The 26,221-nt window shown below is 43.0% G+C and overlaps 1 protein-coding gene and 1 long non-coding RNA gene across 2 annotated transcripts; one reads left to right on the top strand and one right to left on the bottom strand.

The window, feature by feature from the left end:
• Positions 1-824: 824 nt before the first annotated feature.
• LOC118496211 lies at positions 825-13,358 on the bottom strand. Its single transcript, XR_004898715.1, has 3 exons — positions 12,764-13,358; positions 3,166-3,170; positions 825-834 (listed from the first exon to the last, which is right to left on the bottom strand). It is a non-coding gene; the product is annotated as an uncharacterized LOC118496211 (long non-coding RNA).
• On the top strand, positions 7,861-26,221 carry hapln4 (hyaluronan and proteoglycan link protein 4). The gene is made up of 7 exons (XM_031318351.2): positions 7,861-8,064; positions 9,318-9,450; positions 21,973-22,162; positions 22,472-22,644; positions 22,831-22,946; positions 23,359-23,545; positions 25,587-26,221. Exons 1-7 carry the CDS (start codon positions 8,062-8,064, stop codon positions 25,976-25,978), a joined length of 1,194 nt encoding a protein of 397 aa, XP_031174211.1. The 5' UTR covers positions 7,861-8,061; the 3' UTR covers positions 25,979-26,221.

Genomic DNA, 26,221 nt, shown 5'->3' on the forward strand with positions numbered 1-26,221 from the left:
GATGTACGCAAATCAATAAAAGTGCACAGAGAGGAGAAGACTAATAATGAGAGAAATATAAAAGCAAATAGCAGGTATTGTGTTTCCAAGATTAGTGCTCAGTGTTCTGTATATTATATTACATTATAATTTATGTATCCAACCACTTTGTTCTGTGCAAATCAGAGGCTTCAGTTTTCTCACTCTTTGCAAGTAAAAGTGTTGCTTCATAATAAATATTTTAAACATCTAACTTGACATTGGAACCATTTCAATGTATGATTTATTATTTAGACTTATACTCAAAGACACTGTGCACACATGCAAAGCTTTCCCCTTACACTTGTTCATACATGTCTGAAGGCAACAGAAAAAACTCCCACAGCCATATGTATGACTGAACCAGAAGAGTGTTAACGTGTCAACAGTCTCAAGGGGAGCTAATGAAAATACTGCAAAGCTTCCTCTGCACATTCAACTCAACAGGAAAGCGTGTGGCAATTTCTTTAAGTTTGTAAGCACGAATGAATGTGAGAAATTGGATGTGACTCTTTACGTTACCTGCACTTAACTGCTTCAACACAAACCAGTGAATGACATTAACAAGGCCTCCGTTTTTCAGCGTGTGTGTAGTTAAGACAAAGAGGAGATTAAAGCTGAAGAAAATGTAGCAGTACCAACAAACTGTGTAACTTGAAGTCTGTCTAAAGCTACAGTTATATCGGCAACATATGTTATCTATGAAATATGTAGTTGTTCAGTAGTAAACATGCCAATTTGCAATTCATTTAAAAAGCTAAAATCTACATCATTCCAACAACAGAGATAGAGAGTAAATTGTACGGTAAAATGACACTGTCTGTGAAACTGATTTATTGCTGCATTGCTGGCTGATTGGCAGTGTTAGCTGCATCTTTCTATGAATGAAGTTGTAAACCTGTTAAAAGCATGCTGACTTTTACAGTAGTCTTTTTTTTTAAAGTTTATTCTTTTGGCATTTTAGGCCTTTATTTGACAAGACAGCTTAGACATGAAAGGGGAGAAAGAGAGGGGGACATGCAGCAAAGGGCCACAGGTTGGAATTGAACCGCCGCGGGACATTAAAGCTTTTAAAATCTGAGTAAAATAATACTTTACTGAAGGCCCTGAACACTCATGGTGTGCACACACACAGCTGATTTCACTTAAATATCCCTCTTTCTCCTGTTAGTTTTGCTTCACCTGTTAAAAGCATCATGTAATTCCCTGGATAGCGCTACCTTAGTCAATTTGAGCAGAGGTCTAATCAGTCAAAACTGTGCAGGAACTTTAGAATGCACTGCAATTTAAACTTGTTTGGTGCTGACATTCTTAAAAGGTGTATATTGTTTATGTTGTAGATATCTTGCAGTATGTTATATAGCTGTAATATTTGGAAATGTCCATATTAACCCACAGACGTGTGAAATAGACATTGTGGGGGTTTGAGTACGGAGGGGGGTAATTGATAATTCACAATATGCTTGCTATTTTCACTGGAGCCAACACAGATCACTACACAGAGCTGAGTGGCAAGCATGTGCTGCAGAAGGTAATGTATACTCCAACAGCCGCTTTTGTCACTCACTCTGATGAACACACACCGCCACTGTCTGCTGCCAGCCTATCTCAGTTTTTAAAAAGACAGCTTTTCTTTCTCGGCTTAAGTGGAAAAACAAGACGGGCCTCTGCCATTCTGCATTCTGTCTGATCCTGTGTGCCCAAATTGTGAGTGTTTCATCCCTTCTCCACTTACATTCCTTGATCCTGTTTGTTTCATTTCTGCTGAGTGATGCTGCTGTGTGCTTGCTCTGTGTGGGTGGCCCAGTAAATAGTCTGCCGCCGCTCTCATCATTGTCTTTTACAAAGACATCAAATAAATGTTTTTTCTATGCATAAACAAACACACTGAAATGACCAGCAGGCAGTGTGTAAAAGAGGTCTATTGCCTGACAAAATAAAAAAAAAGCAGATTGTCAGCACACAATGCATTGCGGTTGACATCTATTTGCCAAACCTTACCAATAATATAATGCTCTGAGTGCAGTTCATTCATTTAAATGACAGCGTTTTCTTGACAGAGATAAAGGGGGTTATTTACGTGGTTAGATAAAGCTTTTTAAAACAGCATTGTAACCCTTGTCTCCATTCCTACCCCATCAATAACAGTAGCCCTCTCATAAGTAATTATCCCTCGTACTTCGCTGAGCAATAGGCCAACAGACAGACTCATTTAATTCACTCTCCCTCAGCAGCTTTTTCATGCTGAAGTGTGGCATCGCCCCTGCGTGCACATGCTAGCAGTGCATTCTGTGTGTGTGACAGAGGCTTTAAATCAAATGTGGCCGCTCCAAACAACTCTGTAATCCCATGATGGGAGTCACAGGGGGATCTCTGCTGCAGATGTCTGCTCAGCTGTGCAGAAGGGCCCCGGAGAGCTGTGGCTATAAAAAACACAACTAAACAATTCACACCGCAGTGATGGAAAAGGTACCACTTTATCTGGAAATGTCTTTTGAAAATATGTTTTAACAAATGGATTACATCGCTTCATTTAAAGTATTAATGCATGACATATCATGCGACATTTCTAAAAACTAATTGTTTTCTAAGAAGAATGCACATCAGTCAGTCAGTCTGACATTTATTTCATTTGTACAGAAGTACATGATATATTTTCTGCATTTTCTGCTTTCGCTGTGTTTTGCTGGAAAAGGATATGATGTAGTCGCTGTCGGCGGTACCATATATAAACAGAAAATATTTAGGTGGATCATTGGTAAAAAAAAATGAAAAGAAAATATCAATTCTATGGAAAGGATTTTAAAAAATGTCGCCCAAAAAATTACAATACATATGATTTGCGATTTTTTTCCCCACCCCTAGTGTCAGGTAAGTGAATACACCAATAGGTTCTAGTTGGATACATGACTCTCTGCAGTCAATATGTTTATGTGTTACACATGCATGTTGAAATATAATTGTCTTACAATATAGTGGTAATTAACACTGCATACATTAGCAGTAATGCTGGAAACCGTTATTGTTTTACTTCATTCACAGTGTTGGGAAGGATACTTTCAAAACGTATTCGGTTACAGAATACAGAATACATGCCCAAAAATGTAATTTGTAACGTATTCCGTTACGTTTCTCAATCTGAGTAACATATTCTGAATACTTGGATTACTTTCACATTGAATTGCATTTTATAAGTGTAGGAATGCGGCCATCACATACAGCTTACTAAACAGGCCTATTCTGTTGTGTTCTTCTGTTCCAACTGGCTGAATGTGTACCTGAACAAGCAGATAGATTTTTGTATTTGTAGTCCCAAACTGCATACTACAAAAATCTAACCGCAGTCTAAGCTACCACGAGCTAATTTTAGCTAACGTTAGCTAGCATGTCAAATGGCTTTCAACGGCTCTGGGACTAGTAAATCAGCACGTAGGAGAATTTAAAGTCGTACGTCAACTATAAAATAGCAAGGTGACCAGTAAAACTACAGCAGACGACTATCCTTGGCTAATTAAAAAAAAAAAGTACTTTAAGATGCTTCTTCAGGTTGGAGGTGGAGTAATTTGGACGCTGAAAGGAGGTTGGTTGCTGGCAAGAGGTTGCACTGCACAGTTATATTTCGTTCTCCCTGTTCTTTCTTTAATGTGAAATACTGTTTGAATTTCCAAGATAGAAACGCATTCCTGCCCTGGCTCTGTTGTGCTGGTTCCGGCTCCATCTCTACCTCTACCAGTGATCACGCAAATAGCTCATTTTTTTCGTTTTCATATTGGGGCTTCTGGGAAATGCATGGAGTTGCCTTAATTTATTCAGAGAGTGAATAAACTCATGAAACAGAGAAGTATCAACATGTAATCCATTGATTTCAACAATGTAACTGTATTCTAAATACCAACTATTTAAACTGTAACTGTAACGGAATACAGTTACTCATAATTTGTATTCTGAATACGTAATACATGTATTCCGTTACTCCCCAGCACTGTTCATTCGATACCTATCTATCTACTGTATGTATGTGAATAGAAGTGTTAAGTTGTGTAAAATGCCTCCACCACTAGCTGCTGCGGCAGTGGGCCAATCACACATTGCATTAAATCGAAGAACAATTAATATTCATGTCTTTCTAGATCTGGGAACAAAAAGGATTGAATGCAGGTATTGTGTGACTGGAGAAGTTTCGATACTACTCGGTACTGGGTTACTTCGGTCAACACCTTATTGAGGTACCCAGTGGTGGAGGTAGTACTGAATCTCAGTACTTAAGTAAAAGTAAAAAATAACCAGAGACATATTTACTTTAGTAAAAGTAGAAGTACCACAATGACAACCCTACTTAAGTAAAAGTAAAAAGTAAGGTGGATTGCCCAATTCGCCCTTTTCGGACTTCTGTAGTATATTACGATGTGAAGGCAACACATTAAATCCACACCCAATACCATTTTGAAACCCTCAGGGGGTGTCCTAATCAAATCAAAAGAGAAAATGCAGATAACACATTCATAAAAGAAGCGATACAGATACCAGTGCTCTTAGTGCCAAACTGTCTGAGAAAAGGTGCAGCTTCCTAATGTGGGACAGTCATTTGCCTAATGTGGGACACTGTAAGTCTACGTTAAAAGGCCTAAACCATGGTGCACCTTCATTCATGAATTGTATTAAAACTTAAATAAGTATAACTCAATAAGTAATTCTGTATTGTGTGCTCAGAGTGACAATTACCTTTTACCCTGTGCTGGAGAGTAGACTTGGGTACGTTCCATGTCCTAGCCAGCAGTCTCATGTTAGGGACCCCACCATTCTCAATGACCTGCCTGTACTCCTCTATTACTCCTCTATTGCTCCTTTCATCCTGTCCTGCTTCCATTGATTTAATTTCCTTGTCTTATCCTTAGCCTGCCTCTCTCTCTGTGTCTGATGATCTCGCTCTGTCTTTCTCGCCTTTGCCATTGTAATCTGAAATACATTTTATTAAGTCAACATGAATATTCATGGAATAAAATGGAAGGGCCTTATTGAGTTGCTATTTCTGCTATTTTCTTTAAGACTCCCTTCACAAACACACACACACACACACACACACACACACACACACACACACACAACCTTCAAACCGCCGTAAAAATGACCATTGACCTTAAATATCTGTAGTAATAAAGTATTTTAATACTGCAAAAGATCACTAAGAACATGTATCTCAATCATTCTGAATATTGCAGAGACGGAGAGTGTAAGGAGATAACATAGGCAGATCCCCGTATCCCCCAGAGTTAGATAAGTCCATACATACCCTTCTCATCTCCGTGCGTGTCGTAACTCTGTCTGGCTCCATCTAGCCTAACTGCTCCCAATAAGTGACAAAATAAAGCCAACATTTTCCTATTTACATGTTGTGATATGTATAGTCACAGCGTGTACAAATAACAAGGTCACATGAGACATAGCCATCTTCTAACCGTATACTGGGAACTATATTCTCAGAAGGCGAAGCACTGCTACTTGGGCGGAGTGATTAGCGCAACACCTGAAAAGCACCATTGTTACTCTCTGCTCAGGTGCTGCGAGCAAATCACTCCGCCCATGATGTGCTGAGCTGAAGGGTTCTACGAGCTGAGCAGACTATATAAATATCTCCCGTTGCTAAGGGTGGCAAGTCGTATCTAAGGTCCTTCCTATTTCCTGGAGGAGTGAACAACGTTTGCATTGCATAAGAACCATATAGGATGGGAATGATTGTTCCAGGTATTAGTCTAACCCTCAGTTGGTTACGCACCAGGGAAACGGAGTTACTGTTTGGTAAAACTTCAGATTTCGATTGTAAAACAAATTAAAATATAAACTAATGTTTTAAAAATATGTTATTTGGCAAGTGCCAATGGTATAAGCGGGTTAATGCCTTACGAGGTGTCCATTGTCACCTGATAATGGACACCTCGTAGGGCATTAACCCTTACTTATCTAACTCTGGGGGATACAGTGAATAAGCTAAAGTCCCAATAAGTCGACGGGTTCCTTTAAGCCTGCGGTAAAAACCCCGACTGAGACGCATTATTCCGAATGCGCTGTGTACATGTCCAAAGAATGCCTCTAAAACCCGAATAATACCGGAATATCCCACGTCTTAATCGGAAAATGCTATATTCGGAAAAAGGCCTTATTCGGAATATCCAACCAGAATATGCTGTTTACATGACCCATATCAAATTCGGAATATTGTCATATTCGGAATAATAGTGGAATATTGGTGTGCATACAACATACTGAGTGTTAACCTTAAATTTCTCACTCCGACAAAGCATTGCTTAACAGTTTTCCCCCCTTTTTCCTTTTGTGCTGCGTCTCATGCTGATAGGCCTGATGCTCCAGGGAGAGCCCACCGCTCACACAGTGATGCCACACAGGACTGCAGTATCTTGGGCAGCTGCACAGCAATGACAGGTCCACTTCCTTGTTCTACAAGACGCTGCTAGTCAACTTGAATCTCAGCAGCACAGTATATGCAATAATGGAGCCATCAGCGCAGTTTCATAAAAAAAAAAAAGTTTAACACAAAGTGCAGCTGCCTAATGCTGAGGGTACTGTCTACTCTAATTGTCGGCTGCTATCATCTCAAGAGCCTGTCTTATTTCGCCTTTATTCTCATAGAAGGCTGTTGTAGAGTCGGCACCACATGCCCATATGGTGAATTCAGACACTGTCAGACACATCAGTGATGCTGTTTCATTGGTGAGTGCATGAAAAGCAAAAAGCATGTCAAGCTACAGAAACCCAATTAACAGACTTGCCAAAATGTAACAAACTAGTGCAGTGGCCGACTGCCCGGCCCCCCCCGGATGTGCTGCTTGCAGGGTTCTTGAGAACCACTTATACGATCGACTTCACACTCAACACCGCCTTTCCTTGGTTCCTCAGCAATACACCTGCCAAGTGTGAAGTCGATTGGATGAACAGTTCTTTAGGTATGCAAAGGACAGTCATACATGTATACATACATTCACATAATGGAGGTTCCTTCCTTCATGGTTAGGTGATGCTGCTACAGCGCCACCTTTTGGCTAAATGGCACCAAATTTGTCATAGCCACTTAGACATCACTAGTACAGTGCCTGTTTGGAACAGGCCGTTGCTTGGCCTGTGGTATTGCTGCTTGTAGCATTCTCCAGAACCAAATTGGACCCCAAACCACTTAATATGCAACTCCGCTCACTGTATAGCCTACTACTGACTTACAGTGTACTTCTACATCAGAGGAAGACATTCTAGGCTACTACTACATTTACCTGACAGAGAACTTTGCAGATTTAAAATTTAATCACCAAATTTCACAATTAAAGGTGCTGTAGGTAAGCTTGCAAAGATCCAGAACTTAGCCAAAAAATTTGAACATCAACAACTTCTCAGTCCCTCCCCCTTTTCCACTAAAGCCCAAAACGGTCTCCTAAGCCCCTCCCCCCACAAGGGAGAATGAATGCGTGTGCATGAGCAGTGATTGACATGCAGTTAGACACCCCCCTCAGCAATAAAGTTGTTTGGATGAATGCTTTGACTTGATGACATAAATCAGTCTTAATCTGCAGTCATACTCTCAACACTAACAGCTTCCATTATTTCAATTGGTCTTTAATAGCAACAATGTTCCGCCTGAAAGTTAATGAGGTTTCACTGCATTAACTGCTACAAACTGTGTGACACTCAAACCAATAAGTGACACTCTAATGGGCTTCAATAATGCACGAGAAGACATTCACAAACATTAAATCAGTGTGAAATCATCACTGTGACTGACTTATCCACGCAGCCTGCACAGTCAAATGTGTGCTGCGTCATCGGAGGACTGCAGGACCCACAAACACCGGTGGTTCCCCTGCAGTGCGAGAGATCAGCGATGGGACTAGGGACAGAGAGGGAGGAGAGCGAAAGCGAGGGAGGGAGGGAGAAAGGTGAGTGCTGCTGCAGAACAACAACATTTAGCCTGGCTGAGGAGTTAAACGGCGCGCAGCAGCACATCTGCTCCATCCAGGCATTAATCCTGTTGTGATAGCCATGGTAAGTTCACTTCTGTGCTCCATTAGTACGGCTCTGCTCTGCAGTTTTCTGTGCTGCTGTGGGAACTGCAGGGATGTTTATTGGACTAACCTTGACAAAAATGATGCAGCAGAGCTGTTTATAGTGTGCAATGTGCATGTAAAGAGGCTGCTTTAGCACCTCTGCTTCACTCGGGCCTGTTCAGATGTTGTCTACTGCAGCAAGGCTGTTACATGTTACATAGGATGTGGTTATTCACAGGTGACACAGACAATGCAGACCTCTAGCAGTGCACACAGCTGCAGCACACAGATTGGCTCCTGTATGTTGATGTTATGATGATTTCCCACCACTCTATGTATCTAGTTTTTATCAAGGCTTTGCAATCCATCATAGATTCATGCAGCACCACCGGGGATATAACATGCTGGGTCAAAAATACAGCTAAAGAGAGCTCGTAAAGATTATGAGCACTTGACCAGAATAAGCAGCAGTAGCTTCTAGAAGTGTTTCAGCAAGATGATCCTTCAGATCCTTGCCAGGGGAGATTTTTCACATACTCAGATGTCAGTTTCAGAATGTTGAAAAATGTTAAATGTTATTTATTTCTTCTTCAGTAATTGTGATGATTTCATGTCTGCATATATTCCTTTGTTTACTATTGGCCTCTACTGAGCCAAGTCTGTTTCCCTCAAAACCTTCCCAGTACTTCCTTTTCCTTCAACTGGCTCTTGGCAGTAAAGATAAAAAAGTCCTAAAAAGCTTTAAGTTTTGACTATCCTGTGAGGACTATCTTCTCTTTTCACATGACACAGCTGGCAGTTTAAAACTGCTATGTGTAGCAGACTGTGACTTGAAAGCATGTATCTCAAACCAAACAGTCAAGTCACAGTCGGCTAACCTTATTTTGTGAAAGCTGTGAATTATCTGCTACTTTTTGATTTGCTCACTGACCAGCTAAACTACCTAACATTTAAACACCTAAAGTGTGAGTTCTCTGGTAGGGTTTCAGCATGACTGAAAGGCAGGAGACAGTTGCATGAGATATATTATGTGTGGATATGGTCTTTCATTATGTATGCACAAAGTCCAACCAGAAATTTTCATACTAAAGTTGCCGCTGCCGTTAGGTTAAGACCCTTGTTTCTGACACTGAAGATGTCAAGCTATTGTCTTTGGTACTCTTCACCTTTGCATTTTAAGGTCTCGATTGTTTTCTCTGTTTTCGTTTAACCTGCGATAACCACAATTGTCTGTTTTTTCCCTTCCTGCAGTTCTCAAAGCAGCTGCGGCCTCTGGCCTTTGGGAAAATGTCCTTTGTGGTTTTCATCCTGACTTCTGCCCTCTCAGTGACTCCCCTGCTGTCTGACATAGACAAGGGACGGAGAAAGGTGGTGCACGTGCTCGGTAAGGAAAAATTATTTCTTTCCTATTTCTCACAGCTCACAGCTGCAAAGTCAGGAGCTCTTCATTCTGCACGGATCTGCATAGCTGTTACAGCATGTGCTAGAAAAGATGGAGGATACACTGTCTGTAGAGGTCACCTCAGAGTTATAGAGATGATACCATTGAAACCAGGAAAAATGCCCTTATTAAGTCTTACCCAGGGCTTAAAGATCCAAAGTAAAAAAAAGCCGAAAACCACCATGCTCAAGCCTTCAAAAGAATCTAATGAAGGATTTTGAAACTGTAGTAGGTGTATGCACAGAAACATGCAGAATATTTCGAACAGTAGCTTATTACGTGTGCCAAGGCTGTAGTAACTGCAGAATATTAATACATTATCAAAGTTGTTAATATCCCATCTAGCACTACTACCGAGTATTCACTTGAGGACTTTTACATTTAACCACTATAAATATTAATGACAACAGGGATTAAACTAATCGACTGCATGAGAACCTGGCTGTCCATATTATCTGCAATGAAAAGGTTAATAGATATAAATTTGTTCTTGTTAGCTTCATTCTTCATTAGAATATACATTCTCCAATGAGTGAACAATTCCTAGACGCCCCCTAGATATGCATTATATGTAAATCTATCTATACATTCTTGCAGATACTTTACAACTAGTAACATCAGCCATTAGATAATATTTTTATTAATATAATAATATTTTTTTAACCAGGAAAAGACTCCTTGAGATTAAAAATCTTTTTCATGAGTGTCCTGGCTAAGACAGGCAGCAGCACAACCACACAAACACAAAATACACAAACACACTAAAAACATAAAACAACTTAAATCAGCAAATCCCTCAAAGTCAACCACAATCCTAAACACATCAGGTAAAACATTTACAGCCAGATGTGGCTGCCTCCAAGTCAATCAACATCCTCTTAAAAGCGACCAATGAGACCAGCTCATTAAGTTTCATGCATTTCTGTAACTTGTTCCAGGTAGAGGGAGCAGCAAACCTAAACACCTTTTTCCCCAGTTCAGTGTTCTAACCTTTGGAACAGACAGAAGGAAAAGATCCTGGGAATGAAGCTTGTAAGTCTCACTACTATTTACACTGATATAGGTAATGATTAATAATGATAAAGTAGGAGGATCATGTGACCGATGAATCGCATGGCTGCTCAGGGCTAAAGCTCCTCGCCCCATCTACGCATTTTCATTAAAAAACAGATCTATTCTTTTTTACTCGACGTCAACCGCTTCATTTGTCACCACGGTAACTTAGTGGAATGCAAAGAATTCTGCCAACTATGCTAATATGACGACGGCAAGCGAGGTTTCGGATGCTAACGTGGACATACGTATGGAGGAGGCTATGTCCAGGGTCCTGGAAAAGCAACAAAGCGGGCTTCAATCAGCGATCCACATCGCAGTGAAGGAAGCGCTAGCAGAAATTCATCGCTTCAACACATCAGGACAGAGCTGGAGAGGCAGGGAACTACAGTAAGAGATCTATTACAGCGACTCTACGAGGCTCAGAAGGACAGCAGACAGATGACAAACACGTTGAAAGCCTGCATTGATGACCAGTGGAAATTTGAGTTAAAGTTGGCTGAACTGGTAGATAGATCAAGAACAAATAACGTCCGAGTCATTGGGCTGAAAGAGGGCAGCGAAAAAGACGACCCAGGTGGATTTTTGCAAAAACAGTTGCCAAAATGGATCCCCTCCTTACGGAACAGGGCTACCATCGAAATTGACAGGGCACACAGAATCTATGGCAAGGGTACAACAACACGCACGCTGATTCTCAGGTGTCTGAGATACCAGGACCGTCAGGCAATTATTCAGGCGGCGAGACAGGCACAGCAGGAAAGCCCGATTCACGAATCGGGCTTTCCTGCTGTGCCTGTCTCGCCAACGCAACGCTGCGCTTTAAGAGAGCTGACACACCAAGCCGAAAATCTTTTAAACTAACCTTTGTCGATCTGAAATGAAGACAGATTCAGCAACTGTATGGCCTATTTCTCGCTTAAAATGTTTTCAGAAACACGTTTCGGTGAACTATTTCAGTACAATATGAGATCGTAATCTGAACAAGCCGCCATGACAGTCTGGCTGTGAATTTCCGGAGAAAAAAGACCCACGTGACGCGTTCGTCCAATCAGCTGCCGGTTTTCATTTTCTGGGAAACAATCATGACTGTTAATGGAAACCAAGGGGGTAAGCTTCGCTTCAGAGCTCGAATCTCCTATGGCGCCATTTTGATGCTACAAAGCGATCACCCAACGTTTGCATTCCATTGACTGCCATTCATTTTGACGTCACTTTGACAGCGAATAACTTTACATCTGAAGCGTTTAAAGACTTTATTTGTCCATTGTTTATTTCTAAAGAAACACAACAATGTATAAAAGGCTCCATTACCTTGTACCTCACGTTATGGCTCCGTAGCAGACGTTTTTGTAAAAATAGGCTAACGATTGTGTCATAACCACGCGACTTACTGTCGCATAGTAGAGGAATTACCGTATAGTACAGGAGAAGCTCGCAGGCAGTTTGGACTTACATTAGCTGTTTAAGTTTAATTACTTATGTTAACTAGCATTTTAGTTAGCAATAATTAGCCTGTGTCCATGTTATCTCCTTACATATACCTACGCTCTCCTTCTCTGCAAGATTGGGAATTATTGAGATTTCTCTTGGCACAGCTACCAGAAGACTTACAACTTTCAGACAGGTTGCTCACGTCACATTTACGTTGTCTCTCTCAGTTGGAGGCTGCGCAGTAACACTCAGCGCTCACCGGAAAAGTGCTTCTAAAGGCCTTCACTGGTCTCCGTCCAGAGCAACGGGATCTGTTGGTCCATTCTTATATACAGTCTATGATGGAAACAATACAGGGAAGCACCGCCTGCTGCTATGGAGACGTATTATGTTTCACACACGCGCAGAGCGTGCGCTCAAGTCTGCGTCGTCTCAGTGTGTTTTGAGGCATTTTTTTTGGAACTCAGGGACCCGACTGATCAGTCCGACTGCCTTTTCTGCCGACGGTCGGCCGTCTGGTTGGTGTGTAAGCACCTTAAGCCTGACTACAGAGCTTTCACCACCCAACGGCGCCAGGCTGGCCCACGCTGGGCGCTTCGCGACCGGACCGGGAGCTGTCATTGGGCCCGGAGGACGGCATGGGGACCTTGTCCGATGCGGGAAGCTGAGCGGGCAGACCCGACAACTGTGGATTGGCGTATCCAGGACAACTGTGCAAGCTTAACCGAGGAAGTCTTTTATTCTTCTAAAAGTTAAAGTTTAAAACAACAATATTAAAATGACAATCTCCTCAAAACCCAGGGAGACAATAAAACCATGGATCGTCCAATGTTCTGTCCCAGGGTGAAACAATACCCGAGTCCAGTCCAGCCTGGAGTCAGCTCAGTGTTTCCCCTGTCGCCGGCACAGAACGTCTTGCTTCAGCGGGGCTTCGAATAACCTATTCCAATCTAGAGATCCGGGACCAGGAATTCCGTGGTGCCGTTCTGCTTCTGTCAGTGGAGAAATGTAAAATCAATGGGTAGCCTGCTCGTAGCCCGGCAACTTTAAAACAGTCTCGGATGACTAGAGTGACGACTTTCCTTTCCTGTACTTCATGTGGGCTCATCAATAATACTGCCGTATCCGCTGCTCTGCTGTCGGCCCCTGGATCTGGCACCTTCACAGAAATTAACAACAACTAAAACGACTCCTTTACCTCAAATGCTAAAAGCATACACACGCATCAATGTGGGAGAAAAGGAGCACTTCCCTTTAGTCTGGGTTTTGTGAGCATTGACACTGCAGAGTCTGGAAGTCGGCTCCACCAGGGCACAGGAGAGCAAGTCAGCAGCAACGCCGAGGGAAAAGAAGATCAGCAAGCCAGTCCAGCTGCAGCACACGACCCGTCCATCCGTTCAGAACGTTCTGAACGGATGGACGTGCCGTAGCGGACTGGGGGGGGGAGATCTAGCCTCCTTTTATTGGGAGTGGTCTGATCAGCTGGCCAATTAGATCGCTGATGTGAGTGGGGTTCTACAGGTGTGTCAATTAGTGTTTGTTGCAGTTCGTGAAAGAGGGAAAACAATACTATCCAGTGTCCACAACAAAATATAATAAAGTAAATCCACAGCAAACAATATAGAAAAACCACAGCAAACAATAAGGAAAACCACAGCAAACAATAGAGTTTTATGGCAAAAATCAATCAATAACAATTATACAAAATAAACTAAGGTCATCAATCACACTGCTCCACTGGTTTTATATTATACGACAAAAACATGACACAGACTGCTCAATTTACACAGCCTATTCCAGAAACTGGTAGCTGGTTGGAATGTGGTGGGTGAATTTGGGAGTCAAGCTGGGGAGAAATATTTGATTGGACTGTAAGAACATGATAAACACTTATCTTGTAATCTATATTTACTACTCTTGCATGGTTTGTTTCCCACACAGTCTATTTCAGAGCGTAATAGCTGGTCGAAACTATAATGTATGAGCTTGGGAGCCGAGTTATAAGGAGCATTTGATTAGACTGCATTTTATAATCTATGTCTTCTACTCCTACATGGCTGATTTGTTTTTCATACAGTTTATTTCAGAACTTAATAGATGGTTGGAACTTAGTTTTAAGTTTTTTTGTAACATTGTTCATGTTTAACATAGGAAAGCATTAGACCTGTTTCAGTTAACCTGTGACTTTAGACAGGAGGGGCAGTTTTGAGCTGGAGTTTTTGTGCAAGCTGCGTTTGATGCGGCCACGTATCCTACAGAGAGGGAAGGGGGTCTGCGGTCTCGGAGGGCTAGGGGATTTATTTTATTTTTTGTGTTTTCACCACACTGTGCTTAGATCTAACTGCTCACCCTTTGCTACAAATTTATCAGTGAATTCCGGTAGGTACTCGAGACATATGTGTAAATTCTGAAGATGGCTGAACTTTCAATCCTTTCTGTTAACATCAGGGGGCTAAGCGATAAAACGAGCTAAATTCCTGGACTATTTAAGAATCAGAATCAGAATCAGAATCAGAATCAGAAAGGGCTTTATTGCCAAGTACGTTGCACATACGAGGAATTTGTCATGGTGTTGTTGGAGCATGTCACACATACAAATATAAGAAGGATAAAAAGAATATAAACAATATAAGTATAAACATATACACACAGTATGTATTAATAACGATAAAATAAATTTAAATAAATAGTAAAATAAGTTAAACAGTAGTAAAAAGGAACGCTACAGCAGAGTAGGTACAGTGGCATGAGGAGCCAGAGGTGTAGTTTGGAGAGAGTCAGGATGGATTCCGGGCCTTGTTTAGAAGGCTAGTGGCGGAGGGGAAAAAACTGTTTATGTGGCGTGAGGTTTTGGTCCTGATGGACCTCAGCCTCCTGCCTGTCAGCCACAATCTTTCCAGCACGCTTCAGAGTCCTGGTGGCGTATAGGTCCTGGAGCGGGGGCAGATTGCAGCCAATCACCTTCTCAGCTGACCGAATGACACGCTGCAGCCTGCCCTTGTCCTTGGCAGTGGCAGCAGCATACCAGATGGTGATGGAGGATGTGAGGATGGACTCAATGATGGCTGTGTAGAAGTGCACCATCATTGTCTTTGGCAGGTTGAATTTCTTCAGCTGCCGCAGGAAGTACATCCTCTGTTGTGCTTTCTTCACGAGGGAGCTGATGTTCAGCTCCCACTTGAGATCTTGGGAGATGGTAGTTCCCAGGAAGCGGAAAGACTCCACAGTGTCAATTGTGGAGCCACAGAGGGTGATGGGGGCAGGTGGGGCTGGGTTCTTTCTGAAGTCCACAACCATCTCCACTGTCTTTAGAGCATTGAGCTCTAGGTTGTTTTGCTTGCACCAGGTCACCAGGTGGTCAGCCTCCCACCTGTAGGCGGACTCGTCTCCATCAGAGATGAGTCCGATGAGGGAGGTGTCGTCCGCAAACTTCAGAAGTTTGACGGACTGGTGACCGGAGGTGCAGCTGTTGGTGTACAGGGAGAAGAGCAGAGGAGAGAGAACGCAGCCCTGGGGCGATCCGGTGCTGATGGTCTGTGAGTCGGAGACGTGTTTCCCCAGCTTCACATGCTGCTTCCTGTCAGACAGGAAGTCAGTGATCCACCTGCAGGTGGAGTCAGGCACACCAAGCTGGGAGAGTTTCTCCTGAAGCAGAGCCGGGATGATGGTATTGAAGGCAGAGCTGAAGTCCACAAACAGGATCCTGGCGTAGGTTCCTGCGGAGTCCAGGTGCCGGAGGATGTAGTGGAGGGCCAAATTGACTGCATCATCTACAGACCTATTGGCTCTGTAGGCAAACTGCAGGGGGTCCAGGAGGGGGTCGGTGATGGCTTTGAGGTGTGTGTCACAAGGCGCTCAAAGGACTTCATAAACACAGAGGTCAGGGCGACGGGTCTGAAGTCATTAAGTCCTGTGGTCCTTGGCTTCTTGGGGACAGGGATTATGGTTGAGGTCTTGAAGCAGGCTGGCACGTGACATGTCTCCAGTGAGGTGTTAAAAATGTCTGTGAACACTGGAGACAGCTGGTCAGCGCAGTGCTTCAAGCTGGATGGGGAGACAGCATCCGGTCCAGCAGCTTTCCTAGGATTCTGTCTCCTAAAGAGTCTGTTGACGTCCCTCTCGTGAATGGAAAGAGTCGTCACTGAGGTGGGAGGGGGGGTGGAGGTGTAGGGGACCTTTAAGGAGGGCATTGGTGGGGGGGCCCAAGACCCTGCTGAGGTGGGCGAGGTGGAGGTGATGCACAGTGGCTGTAGCTGTAGGGAGGTGTCGTGGGGGATGGTGTCAGGACTGTCCTTTTGTCTTTCAAATCGACAGTAGAACTCGTTCAGGTCGTTGGCTAGGTGTCGGTCATTGAAGGAGTGGGGGGTTTTAGGCTTGTAGTTGGTGATCTGCCTAAGTCCTTTCCAGACAGTCGCAGAGTCGTTAGCTGAGAACTGGCGTTGGAGCTTCTCAGAGTACCGATGTTTAGCCTCCTTCACTGCCTTGCTAAATTTGTACTTTGACTCTTTAAATCTGTCTTTGTCCCCACTCCTGAACGAGTCTTCCTTAGCCAGCCTTAACGTTCTGAGTTTGGCTGTGAACCAGGGTTTGTCATTGTTGTAACTCACGCTGGTGCTTGATGGAACACAGCAGTCCTCACAGAAGCTGATGTATGATGTCACAGCCTCTGTGTACTCATCCAGACTGTTGGTAGCAGTCCTGAACACATCCCAGTCAGTACAATCCAAACACGACTGGAGATCCTCCACAGCCTCACTGGTCCACTTCCTTGATGTCCTCGCTACAGGTTTGCAGAGCTTTAGTTTCTGCCTGTAGGCGGGGATCAGGTGGACCATGACGTGGTCAGAGTGTCCCAGTGCAGCACGGGGGACGGCGTGATAAGCATCCCTGACTGTGGTGTAACAGTGATCCAGAATGTTCTCCTCTCTGGTCGGGCATTTAATATGTTGTCTATATTTATTCATTTGTTCATGAGTGAGGTTCCCTTTATTAAAGTCACCAAGGGCAATAACTAGGGAGTCCGGGTTGGTCCGCTCCACACACAGTATCTGGTCGGCAAGCATGCGCTGCGCGTCCTGCACGTTGGCCTGCGGTGAGATGTAAACACCGACCAGAATGAATGAATGGAACTCACGGGGTGAATAAAAAGGCTTACAGTTTATGATGAAATACTCCAGGTCAGGAGAACAATGCTGCTGGATCACTGTCACGTCGTTGCACCAACCGCTGTTGATGTAGAAACACGTCTCCGTGAAGCACAAAACAGCAGATGAAGAAAAATCCCTGTTTCCCCCCAACAGCAGTTGTAATTCCTCCACTTTGTTGGGCAGAGAGCGCACGTTAGAGAGGAATATTCCAGGTAACGGTGTGCGTGATCCTCGCTGGCGGAGACGCACTAGCGCACCGGCCCGTTTCCCTCTCCTCCGTTTCGCTGCGTGAGCAAAGGTGAGCGCACCTTTGACCAGAATGTCCAAAATTTCCAGTGAAGGGAGAAGAAAAGTGGGAAATAAGTCTGATGGTGTTGTTCCCCTGAAGTTCACGAGCTCTTCACTTGTGAATGAGATACGGGTACCATCGCAAGAAAAAAAATTAAAACACAAAACAAAACAAAACAGAGCGCTCCAACACACCGTGTTGCCATTCTGCGGCGCCATCTTGGGGCTAAGAAGGAAGAACATAGACGTGGTGCTTATTCAAGAATCACATTTACGTAAAAGAGATGTAAATCGTCTACAAAATAAATATTTCAAAGTTGCTGCTTCATCTAGTGACGACACCAAAACCAAGGGTTCCATCGTGTTGCTGTCACGAAGATGCCCACTCACCATAGACAAAAGTAGTAAAGACTGGGCAGGATAAGGCAGGATAGGAACTCAAATCAGCGTTAAAAACAGCTAAGAAAGGGAAAACACTGGGGTTGGATGGAATTCCATCAGAACTTTTACTACAGTACTTTGACACAATAGGACCTATCATTTTACAAACTTTAACCTCGGCCATAGAGAGGGGCACCTTTCATCAACAAACCAACACTGCACTAATTTCGGTCATACACAAAAAAGGGCAAAGATCCTACGGAGGGCCAATAGCCTCATTGAAACTGATATTAAGCTTTATTCCAAAGTTTTGGCACTGCGCCTGGAACGCTTAATTGAAAAGCCAGTCCACCCCGACCAATCAGGGTTTATACCAAAGCGTCAAGCTGCAGACAATATACGCAGATTACTCCATGTAATAGACAACAACCACAGCAGCAGTTTTATCACTGGACGCGGAAAAGGCTTTTGACCGCTTAGAGTGGAACTACTTGTGGCAAGTAATGGAGAGGCTTGGTTTGGGAGCCAAATTCATTGACATGGTACGTACTGTATATGCGAGTCCCACGGCCATAGTCATAGTCTCAACCAATGGCCTGCATTCACAGCCATTCCCCATCACGCGGGGCTCGAGACAGGGATGCCCGCTATCTCCCATGCTATTTGCGATCACTCTTGAACCGTTAGCCCAGGCCATAAGGCAAAATAAAATATGTAATGTCCAGATTAAATCCAGTAACAACTCAATATCGTTATTTGCAGATGATATTTTGCTGTACATATCTGACCTTGAGGACTCTGTTCCAAAAATTCTTAAGATCTTTAACGAATTTGGCTCAATCTCCGGCTATAAAATCAATTGGAATAAATCTAATCTTCTTCTGTTGAACAACGGACAGGTGACATCAGCTATTAGTGATAAAATACCAACCCAAAGCAAAATTACATATTTGGGCATCACCATTCATGCATCGCTGCAGTGAGTTGTCCAGGACAATTATGAAACTATACTAAGTAGTGTTCAAAGGGATCTAGCCAATTGGTCTGCGCTGCTGGCATCACTACGGTCCAGGATTGCTGTGGTTAAAATGAACATAGTTCCTCATGTGAATTTCTTAAGTACAATGATCCCCTTACCCCCACCAATAAATTTCTGGAAGAAACTTGATACCGTAATTCGGCAGTGTATTTGGAATAATAAACAACCCAGGCTAAAATACTCTACCCTGCAACGTACCGCAAACATGGGAGGCCTGGTCCTCCCTAACCTTAAAGTGTACCACAGAGCCTTTCAGCTACGGGCCCTCAGAGTGTGGATGGACCCCTCATCTGCAGTCCCAGGGAGAGAAATAGAGCAAAACCTCACTGGAAGTCTAAGACTGCAAGACCTTGCCTTCACAGGTGTGTCCAAAAAAGTGTATGCTAGCCTATGGCCCTATTATCACCAACACATTGACCAACTTTAAAAAGGTGGAGGAGCAACTACGCTACACCAATAAGTGGCATTTGAACACCCCAATTTGGCACTTAATGTCCGGTAACAAACCTTTTGTTTATAACCAGTGGAGTGACAGAGGTATTTATACTCTAGACCAGCTATTCAATGATGAAGGTATGTTAAGTTTTGAAGACCTGAGAGCTAGCTTTGAGGCCCCTAGGACATCCTTATTCCTTTATCTTCGCTTAAGGTCAGCCCTAAAATGTTATGGAGTACCATGGGGGAACAGTCTTGAGATGCACCCAATCATTAAATGGCTTGTTGATTCTCCTGTGAGAGGATTAGTGACCGGGATTTATGCTAAACTGATGCAAGTATCCGTAGGAGAACTCCCAATAGTAAAGAAATGGGAGCGAGAGCTGAGCTCAGAGGGGAACGTAATTAATTGGGAGACAGTTTGGGACCCGCTGTTCCAAGAACCCAAATCACCAGCAGATCCACTTCAGCATATGCCATAGGACATATTGGACGCCTCAGAAGAGATACGTCTCTAAAGTCATTCCTACTCCCTATTGCACGTTCTGCCAACCTGAACAAACTGGAACTTTCCTGCACATGGTCTGGCAGTGTGAACAGGTGCATGAGTTCCAGAATAAAACAACATCAATGATATCTGATGTGATAGGATGTCGAGTTCCTACTGACCTGATTGTTTTGTTACTTAATGATGACTCTAAATTACACTTACTTGGAAGACAGAAGAAAATTTGGCTAGCTGGCTCAACTGCGACCAAGAAAATAATAGCTCATCGCACCCCCCACACGCTTTGTATAAAACAGTGGTTGATGTATTTTCTGGACATAGTTATGCTTGAGCTCTCTACAGCAAGGATTAACAAAGCCAAATCATCGACCATAGACCTATGGAAAACACAGCAGCACAAGTATCAGTCCTAATGACTTCAGCATCACAAGAGGTAGAGGAGAACGACTAGGCAAGGTGTGATTTCTGTTTTTGTTTATTTGTTTGTTTTTGTTTTCCTTGAGACCGCAGAGGGTGGGGGGTGGGAGAGGGTTGTTGTTCTTGTTCAGTTGTATTTGTCTGTTCTGTATGTTAAAAAAAATATAAAAATAATAAAAAGTTGATCTTAAAAGAAAATAAATAATAATGATAAAGTAGAGTGAAAAGTATATTTTCCTCTAAAAAAATATAGACGATTTCAAGTATAAAGTGGCATAAAATGGAAACAGTTGACTAAAGTACCTTTTTGCTTGGGGTCAGAATAACTCCACAAGAGACTAACAGACACACAGCCCTGACAACTTGTTGTCTTATAAAGTCATTATGGCTAATATGTTAGCAAATAGCTGCCTATAAAATGATCATGCCATTAGAGTCGTGACCACCTGATGAATTTAATTCCTGTATTTACTCTTGTTTTGGTCTCCACCAACTTCTAAGAAATATATCTGGGTCTTTAGATGTTTGACATTATTTTCCAGGTAGTCCCTAACTTTGCTTGTCTGCTGCTAGACAGGTAGCGTACATGGGTTTTATTAGAACTTGTTTGCACTAATTAACGGCTGCCTGCTGCTTCTAAGATGCCAGTTTTACCACGACAGTGTAGAGTTGCATGCTATCCCATCTTTACATCTCAACACCCTTCACACAGGCACTCTGAATAACCAGCAGGAGTCAGTAGTAACATGGAGTTGTTTGCCTTAACATCAGTCTGTTGCAGCGTTGGGAAATAATATGCCTACAGTTCTGATTAAACACCACTTTGCTTTCATGGCTGCTGCTGATAAACAACTTTGCAGAGAGCAGTTAGCAGGGTGATGACTAATTGTTGGCTGGCATGGATAATTGTTGGTGCCTTTATCTGGTCACCACATAGCAGAAAACCTCTTGCAGCAGCTCATTAAATGTTTGCACCACACTTCTTGTTGTGTGTGTAGTCCTTGGCTGCCTCGACACACACACACACACACACACACACACACACACACACACACACACACACACACACACACACACAGCTTCTGAATTTCTGCCAAAATGCAAACTAGGTCTTGTTAAAGCCCATTATGGGAAGAGGCCTATGGTTACCATTAGTCTTGGGTCATTTTGGTGAATTGCTCTCGAGAAAGAGAGGTTGAGGTTAAAATTTGGAGTGGGGTAATCTGATGAATGATCTGGGCAGAGGAGCGAGTTAGCTCCACACTGGACTATTTGACCAACATGTTTTCTCCACTATTGATATGATGGATGTTGAGGTACTGATGTGACAGCACAAGTAAACAGCACACGCTTTATTAAATTTTGCGAGCGCCTCACTGTGTATCCCTTACAAAGAGAATGAAAGATTTAATTTTTACGATTAGAATAAGAGTTAATAAGTAGCTAAGTATTGGCTGTCTCAAGGGCGATTGCAATCAGGATTACAAGCACTTGACTGCACATATTTTGCATGGCAATGCATAATTCCTTATGCATTTGCTTGTATCCACCACTTGTTTTATTATTTGCCCTTAATTTAACCGAGTTTCATGACTCAAAATATAAATTTCTGGCCAAGTTGGAAGTGCTGTAGTGGCATGCATAAACATCAATCAAAACCCATTTGCAAAAAGTATAAAAATAGTGAGAAAGCAGAACCAGCAAGATTAAAATAAATGTTACATAATTATAATTCCTTAAATACAGTATTTGTTTTTGCACAGAGGATGACACCGGTGCGGTGATTGTGCAGACAGCTCCTGGTAAAGTGGTGACACATCGCGGGGGCTCCATCACTCTGCCCTGCAGATTCCACCATGAGCCGGAGAACACCGATCCTGCTCGCATTCGGATTAAATGGACCAAAGTGACTGATGCACTGCAGTTTGAGGACGTCTTTGTGGCACTTGGAAGGTGAACATTTACAGTCAATCAATTTGTATCTATTGTTTTAATCCTTTTTTTCTGTTTCTCAGTTATAGGGCCCAATCCAACAAATATTGATTTGATGGATTTCAATTTATTTCACTGCCCCGTAGATGCTTAGCACACATTCACTATCTAGTATAATGTAAGTATTTTCACAAACCCACTCATATGTCTGTGTATAAAGCTATAAAGTAAGTCCTTTTTTCAAGTTAGAGCATTTCTTAATTATTTTGCTCAGAGCCACTTTATTGAGGGAAAAAAATATACTTTTACATTTCTGTCAAATGTCTCCAGGCAGCAGCGTGTGTTTGGATCGTACAAAGGCCGTGTGTTTTTGGAGCAGGCAGGCCCAGGCGACGCCTCAGTGATCATCCAAAATGTCACACTGGAGGACTATGGACGCTTTGAGTGCGAAGTCACTAATGACATGGAAGACGATACAGGATTTGTCAACCTCGACCTAGAAGGTCAGGAATTAAAGATACAAACGGGAAGAGATTTTGTTGAAGCTCTGACATCTCTCGACTGGCTCTTATAGTTGGCCAGAGAGATATACCGCTTCACATGAGATCAAAGTGAAATTCATACATTTACTTATTGACTCACCTTTACTTATTAACACTCAACAGTAGGTCTGTTTCCATCACCTGTAGGAGTGGTGTTTCCCTACTATCCCCGTGAGGGGCGCTATAAGCTCAACTACCATGAGGGGGAGGATGCCTGCAAACAGCAGGATGCCATTCTGGCTTCTCACTCTCAACTGCACAAGGTGAGTGTATGCCTTTCCTTTGGATCAAATGTCTGTCACGTTCAAGGCAGATTAAGGGAGACCAGGGTAGAAGGCACAGATCACTACCAAGGATTTATTAGAGCTATGTAGATCACACCTTCCATAGCACATTCACTTATAGGCTACTCTTTTAGTTGCAATAATGCACTTACTGGCTACAATCCTCAGTCATAAACTGCTTAAGAGCAGCAGTAAGTCTGAAATTAAGAATATGCATATGACCAGTCCAGACATCTTACTGTGGGCCCATCTTCCTATTTAAAAAAACATATGCTTTAAAGTCCAGAGTAATGGAGGTATGTCAGAAGAGATAAACCACATTCTTTCTCCTCTTAATAGTGTATTTAATCCTTCAGTACGACCCACTGACGTACATTATCTCCCTCCACAGGCCTGGCTGGAAGGACTAGACTGGTGTAATGCTGGATGGCTGGAGGACGGCTCAGTCCAGTACCCTATCTCTCATCCCAGAGACCAGTGCGGCCGCAAGGACACCCCTGCTGGCGTCCGTAACTATGGCTACAGGCACAAAGAGGATGAACGCTACGATGCTTTCTGTTTTACTTCCAAGCTCAATGGTGAGAAACTGAGAAGGATGTAGGTTGGCGGTCTTTGTTGTGTGCACAGGCATGTCTGTATATGAAGATCAGAAACACTTTTTAGTCCATCTATATGATCATACGACTAAATACAAACATCCAACTGAATATAAAGCATCTGTGGCTCATGGAAGAGAACAAGACATTGGCGGAGCTGGATTGTTGTGGTACTGTATAGAAAGAGGATACATCATGAGTGTTGGACTGTGGGGAAATTAGGCCCATGTCTCTGATCCCTGCCTGTGATCTTGCCGGCCTAAGGCCATTGGATTTAAATCAGGCTGTGTTGATTCAGCCCTGCAAGGGCCACATTGTCCTCTGGGTGCCAAGCATCGGCTTTCATCTCCCAGTTCTTTGATTTACATCACATTCCCACAGAGAGTCTGCTATAGTGTCTCTGTCACACACCTCCAGGATCATAAGCTCAAAGAAACTTGGGGAAATCAGAGGCTGGACTAGTTTTTGCAGCATGAAAGTTATCTCGAGTCCCAGGGCAGTTGAACAAGTCTACATGTATGTAGGAGAAAAAGGTGTAACAAAAGGTTTTACTCCATTACTTGATTATTGTTGAAAGAGATCAATGTTTTAGAAAACAATATTAAACCATTCATTATGGAAGGAATAGTTTGTTATTTGGGGGAACTACATTTATTTGCTTTTTTGCCAAGAGTTAGATGAGACGATTGATATCTGTACGCTAGGTATGAAGCTACAGCCAGCAGCTGGTTAGCTTAGCAACTAGAAACAGGGGGAAACAGCTAGCCTGGCTCTGGCTAAAGCTCGCCATTTGACCATGGCAACCACAGGAACCACAGCGAGGGAAAGGAGGTGTGCACCCTGCTGCTGCCAAAACAAAACACAGAACATGGATGTTGCGGTCTAAAAGCACCCTTCTTTTCTCTGTAGGGATTAAACAAATGAGATATAACATATAGAAAATGTGTCTACCAGCACCTCTGAACTAGTTCAGAGGTGCTGGTAGACACATTTTCTTACCTCCAGACAGAGACAGGCTAAGCTAAGCAAGCTAGCTTCATATTTACCCTACATAAATAAAGTGTCTAACAAAAACATTGGCCATATTAGTGAAACATAGTACGTCATTGTTTAACAGGGAATTTTAAAAATGCAGTTTGGAAAAAAAAACCTTATTTCAATCCAGCTTGTGCCTCTTTGAAGTTTGAAGGAGAATTGAAATCTTCTCATGCATTCTAAAAACTAAATAGGCATTTTATTATCTAAATAAAAGACAATGCTCGTCAATGAATAATAAACAATTTTGGGATAGTCTAAACTGGAACAAAGGAACCTTAAACGATTGCTCGTGGCTTCCCCTGTGTGTTAATTATTGTGGACAGTCTGTTGCGGGCAGGAGGTTTCAGCAGTGGTTGTGACCAATACTGTTGCTCAGTCCAGCTGGAAGGTATTTACTGAGCGTCCTCTGGGGAGTATGACACAATATTCTGCCTTTCTAATAGCCAGCAGTCACATAAACAAGCATAAAATCAATAGCTGAGCAAAGTGCCAACCTGAGGTTGTGGACATGATTTTAATGATAGCAGTTGTTGCTGTTTAGAGAAAACGCCAACCTCTTTATTCGTGGTTTGGGTCATCTTCCTTTGCTTCTTTCTGAGGAGAAGCTTACTTTGTGATTCAGTTCAGTTGAAACAATTCAGCCAATCAGGACACCAATTGCTTTAATACTGCCAGGCGAAAAATTCTCCCCAGAGGTGAGATGAAAGCAAAAATGGAAGCGTTTTAGGAGTAATTTTGAGTTAGAGTATTGCTTTTCGATTTTGAGCAGCTGCCCAGACGGTTGTTGGAACGATTTGATATTCTGAACACAGACACAGACAGACTGAGAATATCTTCCCTCAGGGCTCGGCTTGTCTCTGAGGCTTCATTCTCTCATTCACTCCTCTCTCTTTCTTTCCTTTTACCCTCCTGAACAATGCACTTGCTCTGTTTTCTTTCACCTTTTCAGTTGTTCTTACAACAAACATTCTCTATATCCCCATAGGCAAAGTGTACTTCCTCAAACGCTTCAAGAAGGTGAACTATGCGGAGGCGATAAAGGCTTGCATTCGAGATGGCTCTGCTGTGGCCAAAGTGGGTCAGCTGTATGCTGCATGGAAGTTCCAGCTCCTGGACCGCTGTGAAGCCGGCTGGCTGGAGGATGGCAGCATCCGTTACCCCATAGTCAACCCCCGTTCTCGCTGTGGAGGATCCCAGCCAGGCGTCCGACACCTGGGCTTCCCTGATAAAAAATTCCGCCTCTATGGGGTCTACTGTTTCCGCAGAAACGAGGATGAAACAGCAGGTGGTACTGAAACGACAAAAATCCCCACAAATAGTATGACAAAGAGAAAGAGCAGCCGCCGCATCCCCATGAATGCTACCAGTGTGATTTAAAGTGTAGAGACTGAGAGCAAGAGGGGGATGCAATTTAGATTTGACAGCAACAACTGTCGCCTAGCAGCCGACTCCATTCATCGCTTTTAAAGTAAAACACTTACAGACAAGATGTACTCATTTGCAGATTTGCCAGAGAGAAGAAGCGAGGCTGTATAAAATTAAGGGTGACATCTTTATTAGGGTGATGTTCCTTCCGTCTCCAGTCAATCAATCATCTTAAGGAGTATGCTAGCACTTCTG

The sequence above is a fragment of the Sander lucioperca genome, chromosome 11 (genome assembly GCF_008315115.2).
Source record: "Sander lucioperca isolate FBNREF2018 chromosome 11, SLUC_FBN_1.2, whole genome shotgun sequence".
NCBI lineage: Eukaryota > Metazoa > Chordata > Actinopteri > Perciformes > Percidae > Sander > Sander lucioperca.